The sequence below is a fragment of the Melanotaenia boesemani genome, chromosome 1 (assembly GCF_017639745.1).
Source record: "Melanotaenia boesemani isolate fMelBoe1 chromosome 1, fMelBoe1.pri, whole genome shotgun sequence".
Lineage (NCBI taxonomy): Eukaryota > Metazoa > Chordata > Actinopteri > Atheriniformes > Melanotaeniidae > Melanotaenia > Melanotaenia boesemani.
This window is the reverse complement of record NC_055682.1, coordinates 11784041-11799088: the sequence shown is the minus strand read 5'-3', so window position 1 is coordinate 11799088 and position 15048 is coordinate 11784041. Positions and strand designations below refer to the sequence as shown.

The 15048-nt window shown below is 37.1% G+C and overlaps 1 protein-coding gene across 1 annotated transcript in view; it reads right to left on the bottom strand.

Moving 5' to 3' along the window:
• coro2ba (coronin, actin binding protein, 2Ba) overlaps positions 1–14282 on the bottom strand; it is a 39850-nt gene extending 25568 nt beyond the window's left edge. Inside the window, exon 1 of the mRNA XM_042012293.1 lies at positions 14012–14282. Within this exon, the coding sequence (XP_041868227.1) occupies positions 14012–14026 (15 nt within the window). The 5' untranslated portion in view covers positions 14027–14282. The remainder of the gene's footprint in view (positions 1–14011) is intronic.
• Between the last annotated feature and the right edge of the window lie 766 nt (positions 14283–15048).

Genomic DNA, 15048 nt, shown 5'->3' with positions numbered 1-15048 from the left:
TAAGAATAAGAACAATCAGGTTTCAGTGCACATCCTATAATTTTTTGTTTGCATTCATTCTTTTGGTATTCTGTTTGCTATTTTTCCTCATCTGTCTTTGCACATGGTAAGGCTGCACAGATTGATCAAATATCAATGGTATTGATACCAATGCTAGTATCAGTATCTTTGGATACCGGTGTGATGAGATTGATATTTTTCTTGCAGACCTCTTAGGGGTCAAAAAGTCAAAGAATGTGGATGGGAGCCAACCAGTCATTGGATTTGCTTTTGCTTAGCTAATTTGTACTGACTTCATTTTATAGACAATTTTGTGTAATAAAAGGGAATAACAGAGAAATTTTATTATTTTCTTACTTTAATGTTGTTATTTTATATTGTTTACAAAAAAGCTTTCATTTAAATTGCTCACTTGTCAATACGTTTTTTAAATAAAAATTATTCGACAAAAATCTTTGTACTGTTTTATTGTGATCATAATCATGATCAATAATTAAACACAAAATCATTAAATGATTGAGAAATTTTAAGCGAAAGGTATCAGTATCACATCGATATCAGTGATACTTGCCCTGGATTTACTTGGTATTGGATTGATACAAAAATTTAGAGCATCGCCCGGCCCTATCAGACGACTCGTAGGTCTTGACCTTTTATAGGCATTTTTTATGTGTTTACTTATGCAAAGTCGGGCCAACAGGCACATCCTTTCAAATTACAAAAGATTGGCATTTACCAATCTGTGAGAAAAGATGCAAATAATTTTGCATTTTACGAACACAGTCGTTAACCTGTTGGTAGGTTTTTGTAAGAAAAAAAACTACTTAAGTACAACTTAAGAACAAATTTAAGAAGATTTGTAAAAATATATTGGTAAATTAGGTTCATTGAGCTGTACTAGTTAAAGCCAGTAGGTCCAGGAGATTGGACCTTCTGGACCTCAACCTACAGCCTCCTTGGCTAGCCAAACACCTCCAGGATTTGCATCTTCAGTGACAAGCAACCTTCACTCTGACTCACTGTTCCTGAAAGGATAGAAAGCGAATATTCCCATTCCAGGTAATGTACTACAGGTGCATATTATCTTATGCAGTCAGGTTTCTTAAATTGGATTTCTGGTTCAAAAGTTTATGACCGATCTGCAAAGATGAACATATTTATAGATCCCCATTAACTGAACGAGAAGGTAATCATACCATGAGCAATTTCAAAGGCATGGATAGTTTTGTCCTGGTAAAAATGTTGAATTGTACAATTTGGAAGTACACAGCTGAGTTTTTCGGATACTTAAAATTTCCACTGTGGGAGTTTGAATTAAAAGTGAAGCCAAATCTCCTATTCAATGCCAGAATTACGTTTTGTAGTGGGTACATGGTATTGAAATTCTGTTGGCTGTTGTCAGTCAGTAATATTAACAAAACATTCCAGTTAAGGGACACACAGCTGGAAATGGCCTTGTCACAGTTAAATAGATAATTAGATGCATTTAAAAATGTAGAAATGTAGTGGCAAGATACCAATAAAGCTGAGACTACTTCTGATTTTGGAATTGAACCTGTAATCAAGGCAATACAAAGTGAAATTCAACCAGGATGAAAATGAAAATGAATATACACATAAACAGACTGTACATGTTTAACTCAGATGCAGAACTGACAACATGTTCGGATTTTATTTGTTCTCGCCAAACTGAAATGCAGAAGACTGGCCTGCAAATAAACTGCAGGAGAGTTGTCACAAGACCTGGAAACTCTGGGTTCCTCAGAATCTCAGAACATAAATGTGCTACACCTCTTCATGGATTGAGAAACTATAGGAGATAATTCCTTAGGAAACTATTGGGCTACAGATATGAGACAGGGGTAAAACACCTTATTTCAGGAATCCGTTCTTCCAAAGAAACCTTAACTATATTCATTCTCTAAAAATGCTGTAAGTGTGACTTTTTATTTAATAGATATATGATTAATCTTGCTTTCCTTTTTAGTTGCAGTACAGCTCATAATTTGCAACAAATAGCGTATGTAAAACATGCATGCTGCTGTTATGCTAGCCTTCATGTTTAAAATTAATTGTGTGTACAGGATTGCCCAGCCCATGTGCTAGAGTAGCCTAATAGATAGAAAATAATTGAGATGTAACTGTAGGCCATGCATTATGACCACTTTGAAACACGATCATGAGTATATATTCAAGCAGTAGACCATGCATTTTACACTAATGCACTACCAAACCATCATGGATATTCCATCTATGGATATATATATATATATATATACGCTATTTCCTGCCACAGATATTATTTGAATTTTTCATTAACACTAATTTTTAGGAGCTTTTCTGAGTGGAATATTCCTGAAAACAACATACAGTCCCAAAAAGAGCTAACTAAAGTGATGTCTGATGTGTCTCTTTACAGGAACACAGCCATCTAATGATAATTCATTGTTTCATCTACTGATCTGGACATTTTATTTTTTAGCGAAAGCCTTCTAGAAAAGGCTGTGAAGTCACAAAAGTATGCAATTTGCAAAATGTTGCATCTCAGAGTTCAACACTGTCTACATCAAAGGTCACTAACTCTGCTCCTGGGTGTGTTATTGCAGGGAAACATAAAAACTTAAAGTAAAGTGGCCCTCGAGGACCAGAGTTATCCCTGGTCTATACCTTCCACATTGTTAATTTTGTCATGGAAGAATGCAATGCAACAGACAGGAGAAGACACAGTTTACATCAACTGATGTTTCCTGCTCTTAACATTCCCTCTATCCCCATTTTCCTGTATGTTGTGGACATGTGTTACTCTGCTCATTTCCACTCTGTTTCTTTCCACAAAGCACCTAGCTAAATAAACGACCCGGTACATCATCATGGACCCTACTGATGTGCCAGGTCATTTATTAATCTTTCAGCCGCAGTCAGAACTCACAGTGAAAATGCTGGTGCAGACACAGCTGGCTCTCAGCTGGTGAGAGCCAGTAAACAATAACTCCCATAGAGAATTAATTTTGTCAATCAACATGTGCCATTCAGAGGATTTCAATTAGCAGTACGTCATGCTGTCTTCTGACCTAAAATATCACCCACCAAAAAGCCAACTAAAATGAAAAGTGTTCCATTTCTCCAAAACTAAAATATAAAGATATGCAAGTCACTGCCCTTTATTACATCAATATCAGTGCAGTTAATGTTGAAATGTAAAGATTGCTGTCACTTAACGTAATGAAATATAATGAAACACAAGGGTCTCTGCAACACAACAGGCAGATTGGATGGATGCACACACACACACACACACAAACACATAAAGATTTTCTTTCATTTAATAAAATGATTTATTAATGCTTGCAAAGTCTTAATTAAAAAGTTTGAATGAACTGTTAGTGTAGTACATATTAAGAATTCTGCAACTAAAGGGGAATTCGGTTTAAGTCTGATGTCATTGGAATCCTGATCATTTCTAAAGGCTCATTGTTTCTCATCTCTGTTACTGGACTTTTCTTTTGACACATTGTGTTCCCATTAAGGCAGAAACTGAAATCCAGACAGCTGGATTCAATTACAAATTCCCCAAAAAGAGATCTGAAATGACTGACATTTAAAGCTACATTTCAAAGTTGTGATAAAGACAATGGCGTCAGGAATGCATTGAAATTAATAATACTATAGAAGGTTTAAGACACCAGTAAAGTACTTTTGACATTATTTGTGATATTTAAATATCTAGGTTTAAATAAAAATTCTCCTTATCTTCACCTTTTGGTAAAGCTGCTAACTCCTCTGTTGGTCTGACAGTTTGTCTGAGGAGGATAAAAACAGATACATGATCTTTATGATCAGCGATAAACGTATTCACATCAGCTTACCACAAGGGCACATTGCTCTGTTTACATGATCTGTCCTTCTACAAAGCCTGACCAAACACTAACACTCATTTTTATTCTTTTAGCTTTTTCCCTTACCTTTGAACACAACCAGTGCAGCAGCTTTAGGTACATAAAGTCTGAAGGACCAACCACCTCAAGATTTCTGCTGCATGATCTGTTTTAGTAAAGTACCTCCTTCTTCAATGATTTCTACAAATGTCAGTGAAAGTCAAGCTTTGCTTTTAAAACAGATTTCTCTAGCAAATCTCGTCAAATAAAATGCTGACAAACCAGGCTTTATCTGTGGCTCAAAGCTGACACTTTCATCATACACTGCAACCTTTATAAGAGGCTTATGTACTTATTTTCTTGTGATCTTCTCAGGGGCTCATCAGTTTGTGGCCCACCATGACTAACTAAATATATATTGATACTTTTAATGGAGCTCAGACTGAAGTGGAGTTATTAAAAATATGCCAAATATGAAGAATGTGAGAGTATGAAAGACACAAGAGAAAAAAAAATGACAGCACCTGAAAAGAGACTGAAAAATCTTAAGCATTCTGTGCTGGAGAGGCTCATACCTGTATTTACTGATCAATGCCAATAGGAGAAATACAGCGCTGAATCTGAACCTGATGAATTTACATCTGTGAGAGATGGTGTAGGTGGTAGAATCGTCAATATACTCTCACTCCTGCCCCACTCCACACTTATGGCTCTCTTACATTCACTCAGCTCTTTAGTATCACTATAACCATGGCAAAATATATACATGTTCAAATGCAGAATGTATCATGTAGTAAGAAATGCTACACGACTAAAGGACATTACTTTGTCTCACATCTTTTCACCATGCCATGTATGAGGAATAAACAAATCACAAAACTTCTGCATTGATCCTATTAAGAATAATAAAGGTGCATTATCAAACATAGATGAAACACATTCCTGCAATTGTCAACATTGTGCCAGGAATGTGATTTCAAAATATTTTTCTATTACACTTAATCAAGTTTCTTATTCAGGCAGCTGCTGTTTCAATGAGTGAATGGACCACACTCACTGTCTGGGACCACTGCAGTGTTACTAGTGCAACTATATCAATTAAAACTGATTGTATTCCACAATCAAAAGAACAGATTAGTTTCAGGGGATGAATTCATTTGAATGCAATGTGTGTGTTGTGTCCATTTGAGTTTCACTCAAATTTTAAAGATCTGTGAGCATCAGACCGTAAAAGATGGATTAAAACAGCAATGTGACTAGGGATGCTAACACACCACAAAGTTGTAGTGGTCCCAAACTGGCCTCATGAATATGACATTCAGGAGCACTTTATCTGTAACATCTGAATCAGAAAACCATGTGAGAACTGGACACTGTATCAAATCAAATCAAACTTTATTTATAAAGCACCTTTCATGCTGGGGCAACAAAAAGTGCTTTACATGAAAAAATCAATTTATGCATATTAAAAACAAAACGAGCCTTTGCACACATCAAAAGAGACTACATAAATAAAAAACAAACAAACAAAAAAAAACAGTCAAAGTCTCTAATACAGTTGCACGCACAAACATGCATAAAGTAGCCCCCCTCCCCATTCTGCACAAACTTGACTCCTTGATTTCTGTCTCTGAACTAAAAGTAGTATAAAACACTAAAAATGTTAACATCCAGCTTGATGCTGTACGCAAACAATAATCAATTATCTCTCCAATCAGGCCTGCAGACCCTTAAAACAGAGATAATAGCAATTAAAATAAATAAATAGATAAATAAAAAAATGCCCAAATGCAAACTGATGGGAGGTGAGTAATGGACTGCTATTACTTATTATCACTGATATAAGTAACACCCTTACATCTGCTGCATGCAATTCAGCCAGTGTTGCAATTATCCAAAAGAAAGAGCCTCTTGTGTGACAGCAACTGCTGTAATACCAAAGAATGTTTAGTTCCTTTAAATGAAAAAAAAAGAAAAAAAGAAAATCAGTAAAGACAAACTCAGACTGCAAAAACAAAAACCAAACAAATATATATATATATATATATATATATATATATATATATATATATATATATATTTATATATATATACATATATATACATATATGTATATATATATGTATATATATATGTGTGTGTGTGTGTGTTTGGGAAAGGCTGTGCTGTGCTCTTCTGCCATATGACTTCTGTAATGTTGCCTGAGAACTTTTAAGTTGATGTGACCAGTGCTGCTACCAGAGTCCCTTTTAATCACTGTGGAGTGAGTAATTAAAGAGCACGCCGAGAGAAGAACATTTACAGGCATCAACTGGAGGCCACTCATTTTCACTATGCCAACCATGGCAATATGCCGTCCATCCCATATGTCTCATCTGTTTTGGGTGTGTACCAAAATCATGAAATGTACTTTTGAAATGAACTACATAAAACAGTGTTTTTTAAATTAGAAGAGTGCACTGTAGAAGTAAAGGATACATATGAAAAAGTGTTGCTCAGATTGGAATTATATGATATACAGAGGGTCCATCTGTGAGAGTTATCTCAATAAATCTTAACATATCATTACAGCTATCATAATTTATCTTCCTTCCATTTTCTTTATACATACTTTATGTTCTCCATTGCATAAAAATGAATTGTATCTTAAATGAAAATAAACTGTATTGATATCTCATCTTGATAATAATTGCCATGTTGATTCTGTAGGATAAAACAGGTATGGCTAAAGGGAAAAGAAAATATATCCATCACATGCAATGTGTTAGTCATAATGAGAAAAATTTTATTATCTTTCTATAAGTGACATGATATGGCTGCAAATTGGTAGATATATTTTGTGAACTCGAAGGGTATAGCATATTAATTATAACTGCAACCAAATGTGTTTGACTCCTAACCTGTACTATTTGCTAATGAGAGGGAGGTAGAAATTAAAAGGGCTCTGTGAAACATGGAGTGCTGCAGGATAGGTGCCAAGTTTGTGCTTTAGGTGATGTGTCTTTATAACCCAGCATCAATGTCAACATGCCAATCATCTCACCCCTTATGTATTTATTTTTGCATTTATTGCTTTGTCTCAAAGTCCACAAAGAGGAAGTTAATCCTATGTCCTCAGTGAACTGACTGCACAAACACATGTACAAAAACCCATGCACACACACAAAGGGGATGTGGGTAATCAAGAGAATGCTGATCCTTCTCTCCTGTTTCTCTATTTTCTCTGGAGAAGAATTACAAATAATTTCACACAATTTCCTCCTATTTCATTTCAGCAGATTCCCAAAGGAGAATCTAAAAATGAATGCTTCAATCCAACAAAAGCAACAACAAAGCTTCCCCCTGTGCTCTTTCCACAGTAAATTCAAATCATATTTTGGCAAGAAGGTAATCTGCTCTACATCTGAAAGCATCTGCAGTGTAAGAATGATTTAAGCAGTGACAAGAGGAAAGAAGAGTTTCCCAACTCTTTTGGAAATGCCATTCCTTTCTTTGTTTTTTTAAAGAAAAATTTTACACAGAAATGAAAAGTACAGTTTTTACAGACAATCACACACACTGAGGAGGCTATGGGAAGCTTTTGGACAGACAATGAGCTCATGAGATCTGAATGTCTTCCTGTTGTGAATGCTTTTCTATAGCTTTCTCACAGCTATTTTCCTTTTTTTCCTATTTTTTTCTCACACTTTTTTTTTATCTCTTCTCACGTGCAATTTGCTCCCCACGGGTTCTTTCTTTTAGCTGCTCTATTAGAATGGAGTGTAAAAAAATAAACAAAAAAGCTTAAATCTGGATTTAGTCTTCTTAATCTGCTAAGCTGTTGTATAATTTTCCTACTTTAGGAATTGCAGATTTTGGGTTGCTAGGTTGGTGATTTAGTTTTCATTTTAATGTGCCAGTCAGTGTGTGTGTGTGAGAGACAGAGAGGCAGAGGGAAAGAGCGTGCGGGTAAACACTAAACTTGACAAATGGCCAGCGGTCTAAATCAGACTCAATTAAGATTTATAGTGGGCGAGGTGCCCCAAGTAAAGAATTCAAACAGTAAGCATGGATGTGCCTAGAGATGTGCGTAGACATGTGTACAGCTTTTCAACTGCAAATGTTTGTTTTCTGTTTCACTTTGACAAGCAAAATGACTGTAAAATCATCTTAAATGAGAAAAGAACAGCATTTTCTTTTAAACAAATCTTGAATGGTTTTATGTCTCGTAGATCCTGACATCCTTACAGTTAACAGCAGAAGCTGTACCATAAACACTTTGAAAATGGCTTTCAGACGTCTTTCCAACCACATATGTGTGCTTGACATCAGAGCAGCATGGGCCTCCTCATAATTGGGGTGTTTGCAGATATTTAATTGCAAACACACTCAACACAGCTGGAATGTTACTTTGAATTATATTGGATCCACGTCAGTAGTTTTAATGTAAAGCTTTTGCTCAATGGTAATGTGTATTTATGTGTTTGACTGAGTTTTAGACGTGAGAGCATGCTTATATGTTCTCTGGTAGCAAACATTTATCACCACATGGGCTTTTTTTTAGTGTTAACTGGGGAGAACTGTTGCTGGTGTTTAGAAAAGAACAAAAGGGGCTACTCTAAAGGCCAGCCCTCCCCCTCCTGTCTTGGTCACCTCAGTGTCCTTCTGTCCTTCTTCCCTCCCCCCCAAGCAGCCCTGGCACACTACTCTTTCTGTGGTATCCCACCAAAAACAACTGGAGCATTTAAGGGGTCGTCTTGCAAGCTGTAGCTTTTAATCATGGGGGTATTCAACAGAAGAGCTCAAATGGTCTGTTCTACTGTTTCCGTGCCAGCAAATTGTCGTCATACTTTACGGCACATTTGGATAATCTGCTAAATGCTGAGAAATTGCATTTAATATGCAACACAAGTCATTTCTTCTGCGCTTATGCTGCCCTTACGTCTCTGGCTGGAGGTCATTTGGCTGAGTGACCTCAGTCTGCTGAAGAGGTCAGTTATTTTACTGAGACACTAAGAGTGGCCATTATGATTCTCTTTTAAGCCCAGTGAACTCAGAGCAAAACTGAAACTGACAGGAAGGTAACTCTGGGCTACAATAAATGCTGGAGAAAGCGTGCAAAACATTCTCTGTAAGTAGACCCTCTGTTGTTGAACTTCATGAACTTTAATGAAACAAAATAAAGGCTGAGTTGTTCTACTGTCATGTATGTATCCTGCTTATATTTTAAAAGCTAGCATTTGGAAGTTACAGGCTTTCACTTGCCAGCCCTCATTTCAAACAGAACAAAACTGAGGATGTAAATACTAACATGAAGACACACAAATTCACACAGTTTTAGTAAAAAGAAAAAAATAAAGAAACAATAGGTACAGAGATTTTTTTTCTTGTTTTTTTTGTATCATAAGATCACTAATACTCTTACAATTTAGCAGCAGTGGAAGTTATCCACCCACCCACACATAATGTGTCTGCCAACTCACATCTGTGCCCTCCTTCTCATGTCCACATACTCATGCACTCATACACAAACACATTATCACAAAGCAGACGAGAACAGCGTGTCCAGATATAGTAACAATAATTTCATGTGATGCCCCTGATGTGCTCGCTGTGCTGGCAGTTTTCTGCTTCATAGCTAAGGGCGGTGTGGCATGCAGCACAAAGCATCTTAAGAAAACAATGTTCCTCTATTTTTTCTTAAGCTTTCATTGCAAAATCCTTCATAATATAACTTGTAAAATAACTTTTGCACTTAATAAGTTCCCTTTGATTGAATGGAATAACTGCAAAAATCTGCATGATAAACTTCAATGGAAAAACCCTCATGACCTATACGTCTTAGAAAATCTGTGGGCTATTGCCAAGAGAAAGATGAGACACATGAGACCGAACAATGTAGAAGAGATGAAGGCCGCTATTGAAGCATCCTGGTCTTCCATTACAGCCCAGCAGAGCTGCAGGTTGATAACATCCATGCTACGCCGTATCACAGTAATTCAGGCAAAAAGGGGCTCAACCAAGTACTGAGTTCATATGCGTGACTGTACTCTTCAGAGGGTCAACATATCTGTATTCAATATCCATTTTTTTAAACCAATTTCATGTAATTTTAAAATTTTCTGAGATCATGATTTTTGGGTTTTCATAAGCTGTAAGCAATAATCATCAAAATTATAATGAATAAATGCTTAAAATATCTTACTTTACATGTAATGAGTCTATATAATATTTTAGTTTCCCCTTTTCAGTTGAATTACTGAATTATTTGCGCAAAATATTAAAATTTTTGGAGTTTCACCTGTATGTGTGTGATATATGGGATAACCCTGCAAACCCACTCACAAAGAGAACTTAACTCATGTCTGCTTTGGATATACCACTTTTTTTTAGAATATCTGTGACCATGTATTAATATCTTATATATTCTTTAGTCCTAACTAATGGTTGTTGAAGTTATCAGTTAATACCACACTAAACTAAAGCACAAAAGCTTTTGACAACCTGTCTTTTTAGCTTTTTTATCCATGGTTATATATTAACATGGATGTGGTGAGTTGGAGACCACTAGGTGGTGCATAGTAACCAAGCAGGGGTTGTTGTGTGCTGTTGTCTGTAACAGAGTGTTAATAAAGTTGGCTGCTAATGAGTAGCATTGAAAAGTATTGAGCACTGTGTCAGCCTGGTGTGCAACCAGATCGACAAAGCAAGAACACAATATGACTGAACAAGTAGATCTCCAGATCTCCAGAGACGAGTAATAAGATGATGAAACCAGCAACACTTCGTCACTGATATGTTTAAGTCTGCTTTGTTGTCGATATACTTGCACTCAGAAGAGAAAAGCACCTGCTGAATATTAGGCCCTGTTTCCACTGAGCAGTTCGTCTGGGCCACTACGGTTCATAAGTTTTAGAATGGTCCAGCCGTTTCAGGTTAACGTTCCATTTGCAAGTTGGACCGCCACTGGGCATGGTGAGACAAAAAACGTGACGCTACAAACAACAATTGAGACCAACCAGCAGCTCATTTTTGTTCTTTTTGGCTTTTGGTTGTTTGTACGAATGATATATACCACATTGTACAACCAGACCTTACTGCTGTTTGCAGGCATCCTTTTTCTATTATCGTTCCACCGTCCAACTGAACCACAAACTAAATGTTTGTTTGTTTTTGCACTTGCTTAGGCAGTGATGTTTTTCTGTCCGCCAATCAATGTGCTTTATTGTTAGATGCCAGCAGCTCCGCCTTAACAGTACCTTAGCAGTTTCCAATGGACCTACAACTGAAGGGGTCCATAAATAGTGTGGTATGGTTTGCTTATATGGGTCCCTTTTATAATGGAAACACACAAAATAGCATATCAGACTGCACCGGCCTGAACCGAACCGCTCTGTATAAACATGTTTATCCTCTTTGTGTTGCTGGATGTAAATGATAAATGGACTTGTACTTATATAGCGCTTTTCCAGTCAGTTTGACCACTCAAAGCGCTTTACACTACTTATCACATTCACACACACACACACCCTGATAGGCAACATGGGGTTAAGTGTCTTGCCCAAGGACACTGTGACATATAGTTAGTGGAAGCCTGGAATCAAGCCGCCTACCTTCCGGCTGAAAGACAACTGCTCTTCCTCCTGAGCTACAGCCGCCCCATCTGGAACTAAAACAATAACAGCAGATGTTTTATGTCCTTTAGGTCTTAAATTGACCAGCTTTTCCTAATACATCTCTGAGATGCTTTACTGGGAAGTTTAGGTGGCTGGGTCATTTTTTCTGGCTCAATTAAAAGTCGTGGAACTGTTTCTGAGTGCTTTTTACAGCAAGTAATGACACATTGCTCTGCTGGGGGAGTGCACTGATAGACTAGACCAGTGTTTCCCAACCTGGGGGTGTATCAGTATGTAATAAATACAGATTTTAAACTGGAATACTTTAATCATTAAGATCTAATATGTGTTGTTTAAGTGTTCCCTTTATTGTTTAGAACAGTGTGGCATTTGCTGTGTAGTCATGCAAGAAACTAAGAGAAAATTTATCTTATAAAGAAACCACAATAGTGTTTTATTAGATGAATGTTAAAAAAGGAAAGATTTTGAGTTTAATGAGTAAGGTGCTTTTTTTTTTTTTTTTTTACAAGTGTTGATGTTTGGATTGGATGATGACGACTGGATGAAGAAACCTCAAATTGGTTAAAGCAACCAAACCAAACTTCTTGTACTTTTGTTTTCTTCTAGATTTAGATTGGACATCAAATGTTTCAACAGCTCTCTGCCTTTATCACCCATAGTGAGTGTTCCATGTAGCAAATAGTGTGCATAAACATACAGATGAGCCATGCACAGCAAAAAGCAGCTATGCAGGACATTATAAATAATGGATATGGATAAATCTATCTATATCTTATAAATGATACGAAGTTAGGCCAGACAAACAAATTCCAGACATGTGTCTGACAATAAAGATGTATTGTATCATTCTTGATCTGAAGCTAAGTGGGCGTTGCAAGGCCTTTCTCGCCAGAATATTGTCATGCTGTGTCTGAGTGCTGAGGGGAAGATGACTGTTTAGCCCGGTCAGCACAGAAGCTCGTGTCCTGTATCCTTCCCAAGGTGACTTCTCTGCTGTTGGCAGGCAGAGCATGGAAGCAGCTCCCTTGACTGTCTCCCTGCTTCTCCACATGCATTATCTTTTACACACACACACACACACACACACACACACACACACACACACACACACACACACACACACACACACACACACACACACACCTCAATAATGTACTTTCATACCTTTTATTTCAGTATACAAACATATTAAACCTTTTTTTCTTATTATTCTCCCCACTTAATTTCCATCATTTTTAAGGTAAACATTAAAATGCCAGGAAAGACAAAAACATAGCTGTTTATTATTTATTCTCTTCAGACCCTCTTGGCCTTGTCTACAGTCAGATTGGGGCTGTGGCTGATTGCCAACACATGAGCACCTGACCTCCCTCTCTCAGTTCTCATAGTAGAGATCTTCCACCTACGCAGCAGCACACATACCTCCCACACAATTTCTCACACAAGCAGAAAAATGTACTTTGCTGTCTGTAAATTTGTGTCAAATTTGCAACCTGGACCACAAGCTTAACCATTCTTCATCAGCTTAACTCTGTGGTGGAACTTGCAGGTGTGTGACCACAAGTATAGAAAATAGGCCATTGTCCTATGTCTTCAGTAGGTCATCTATTTTGGTCCAGGTTAATTCTCTACACAGGAGTAGGTGTGCCAGTTTCCTCTGTGTGTCTTCCTCTCTCTCTCTCTCTCTGTTAATTGATTAAGAGGATTCAACTGGCTGCTGCACTTTAAGCACAGACTACGATGACCAGCACACTTGACTGTTAATATTTTGTTGGCAGGACACTGGAATGACTTATATCTATCCCCACAGGATGAACAATTGTTGCAAAAACATGGTTAAAAAATAAATAAATAAAAAAAAAATAAATAAAAAACAAAATCAATATGACTTACTGTCACACCCGGAATCTCAAAATGCTTAAATTAAGTTTTCATTCAAGGTATATTTTGGCCATAAAATGAGAAAAAATAATGGTAAATGTAATGTTTATTTGTATGAAAACCACAACAGGGCATTTAAGGACATGCAATCAAAACACTGAATCAGCATAGGCCTGACTTTGGTTACTTTTAATGAAAACAAATTAATCAAAGACCTTACGCAACTAAATCAGTGAAGCATTATTATTATTACATATGTGAAATAATCTTTAGAGAATGACACAATAGGGATTTTTTTTACCTGGCATGATATTTAATTGCTTTGTTAGATATAAAGTATATTTAATAGAGTTTAAACAGCTCCAACACAGTTAAGGGAATAACTTCCACATGCCCAAATTGATGTTAATGTAGAAAGACTGCATCACAGATGTGAGAAAGCATACCATTAGGCAATAACATCCAGATAACATGGCTCTCCTCAAGAACTTCAATACCACTCAAAACTCGTCTTCACTCATCATCCGACAAAATCACACGCATTGGAAGAATGCTTGAATTAATGCCAACTGTCCTCGCATACAACTCTGAATTACAGCAATGTGTGAAAGTTGCTCCCAGATCTAAAAGTGGTCTTACCTTTGTGACAGTCATGCAGAATCAGTGCTGAGGAGCAGGCCAGTGTCCCCTTCAAGCAAAAGAGCAATGCCGCAGGAGTGGCAAAGTGATGAGGAGGAGAGGAGGGCAGCTCTGCTGAATATGCAGAGAGCGAGTGAAAAGAGGAGGGGACAGACAGGTTACTGTGTCTGGCTCACTAAGTACGAAGGGGCTGATTGCTGCTGCAGTGAAGTAATGGCTGGCAGTCGGCGCGTGGTTGGTTACTACAACAGGGAAAAGCTCCCTGCTAGGATACACCCCTCCCTCCTCCCTCTCCAACTGCTCACATGCAATCACACAAACACAGTGATGCACTTAGCCTGGCTGCTGTACTCTCTCTCTCTCATGGTATGATTAGGGATGGGCTAATACAGCTTATTGATGAGTGGTCAGACAGGACTGCAGGAAACGAAGGAAGCAGTGCTGCCTGGGACAGGAGAGGACTGCAGACACAGAAAGGGAGGGAGGGAGTTGGACTCTCTGTCGCAGTCTGCTACTTGGGCATGGAGATTGCTGCACATCATCTGGTGTGAATGAATATGTGTATGAGTGAGTGATAAAGACATAGATAAGAAGAGATTAAAGATTTTTGATTTAATTCCAATCTAAACTGGATTTGGTCATTTTTACAAGTAGAGCTGTACCTTTGAGGACAGTTTATCTCTTCTATCTTTAATATAATTTCTTTAATCTAATTCGCCTGCTTGGCTGAGCATTCACTGATAAATATCCTGCTATTTCAGTAGAATCAAAGAATAATTTTATTATTATTTTAACAATGTTTTGCAGGAAAACTAATTTGGTAATAAATTTATCTTTGTTTTACATTGGTGTGGGACACATTTAATAATCAGTAAGAAATGACCTTGCATTCCTTTGAGGTATTTTTTAGTTTGAGCTGAAGCTATCCCCTTAATTTGATGATAATGCAAACTGTGATTTAAAATTTGAAACTTGAGCTTCAAATTTAAAATGTAAATACTAACCAGTGTCTTAAATCTTACTGTCTACATTATATT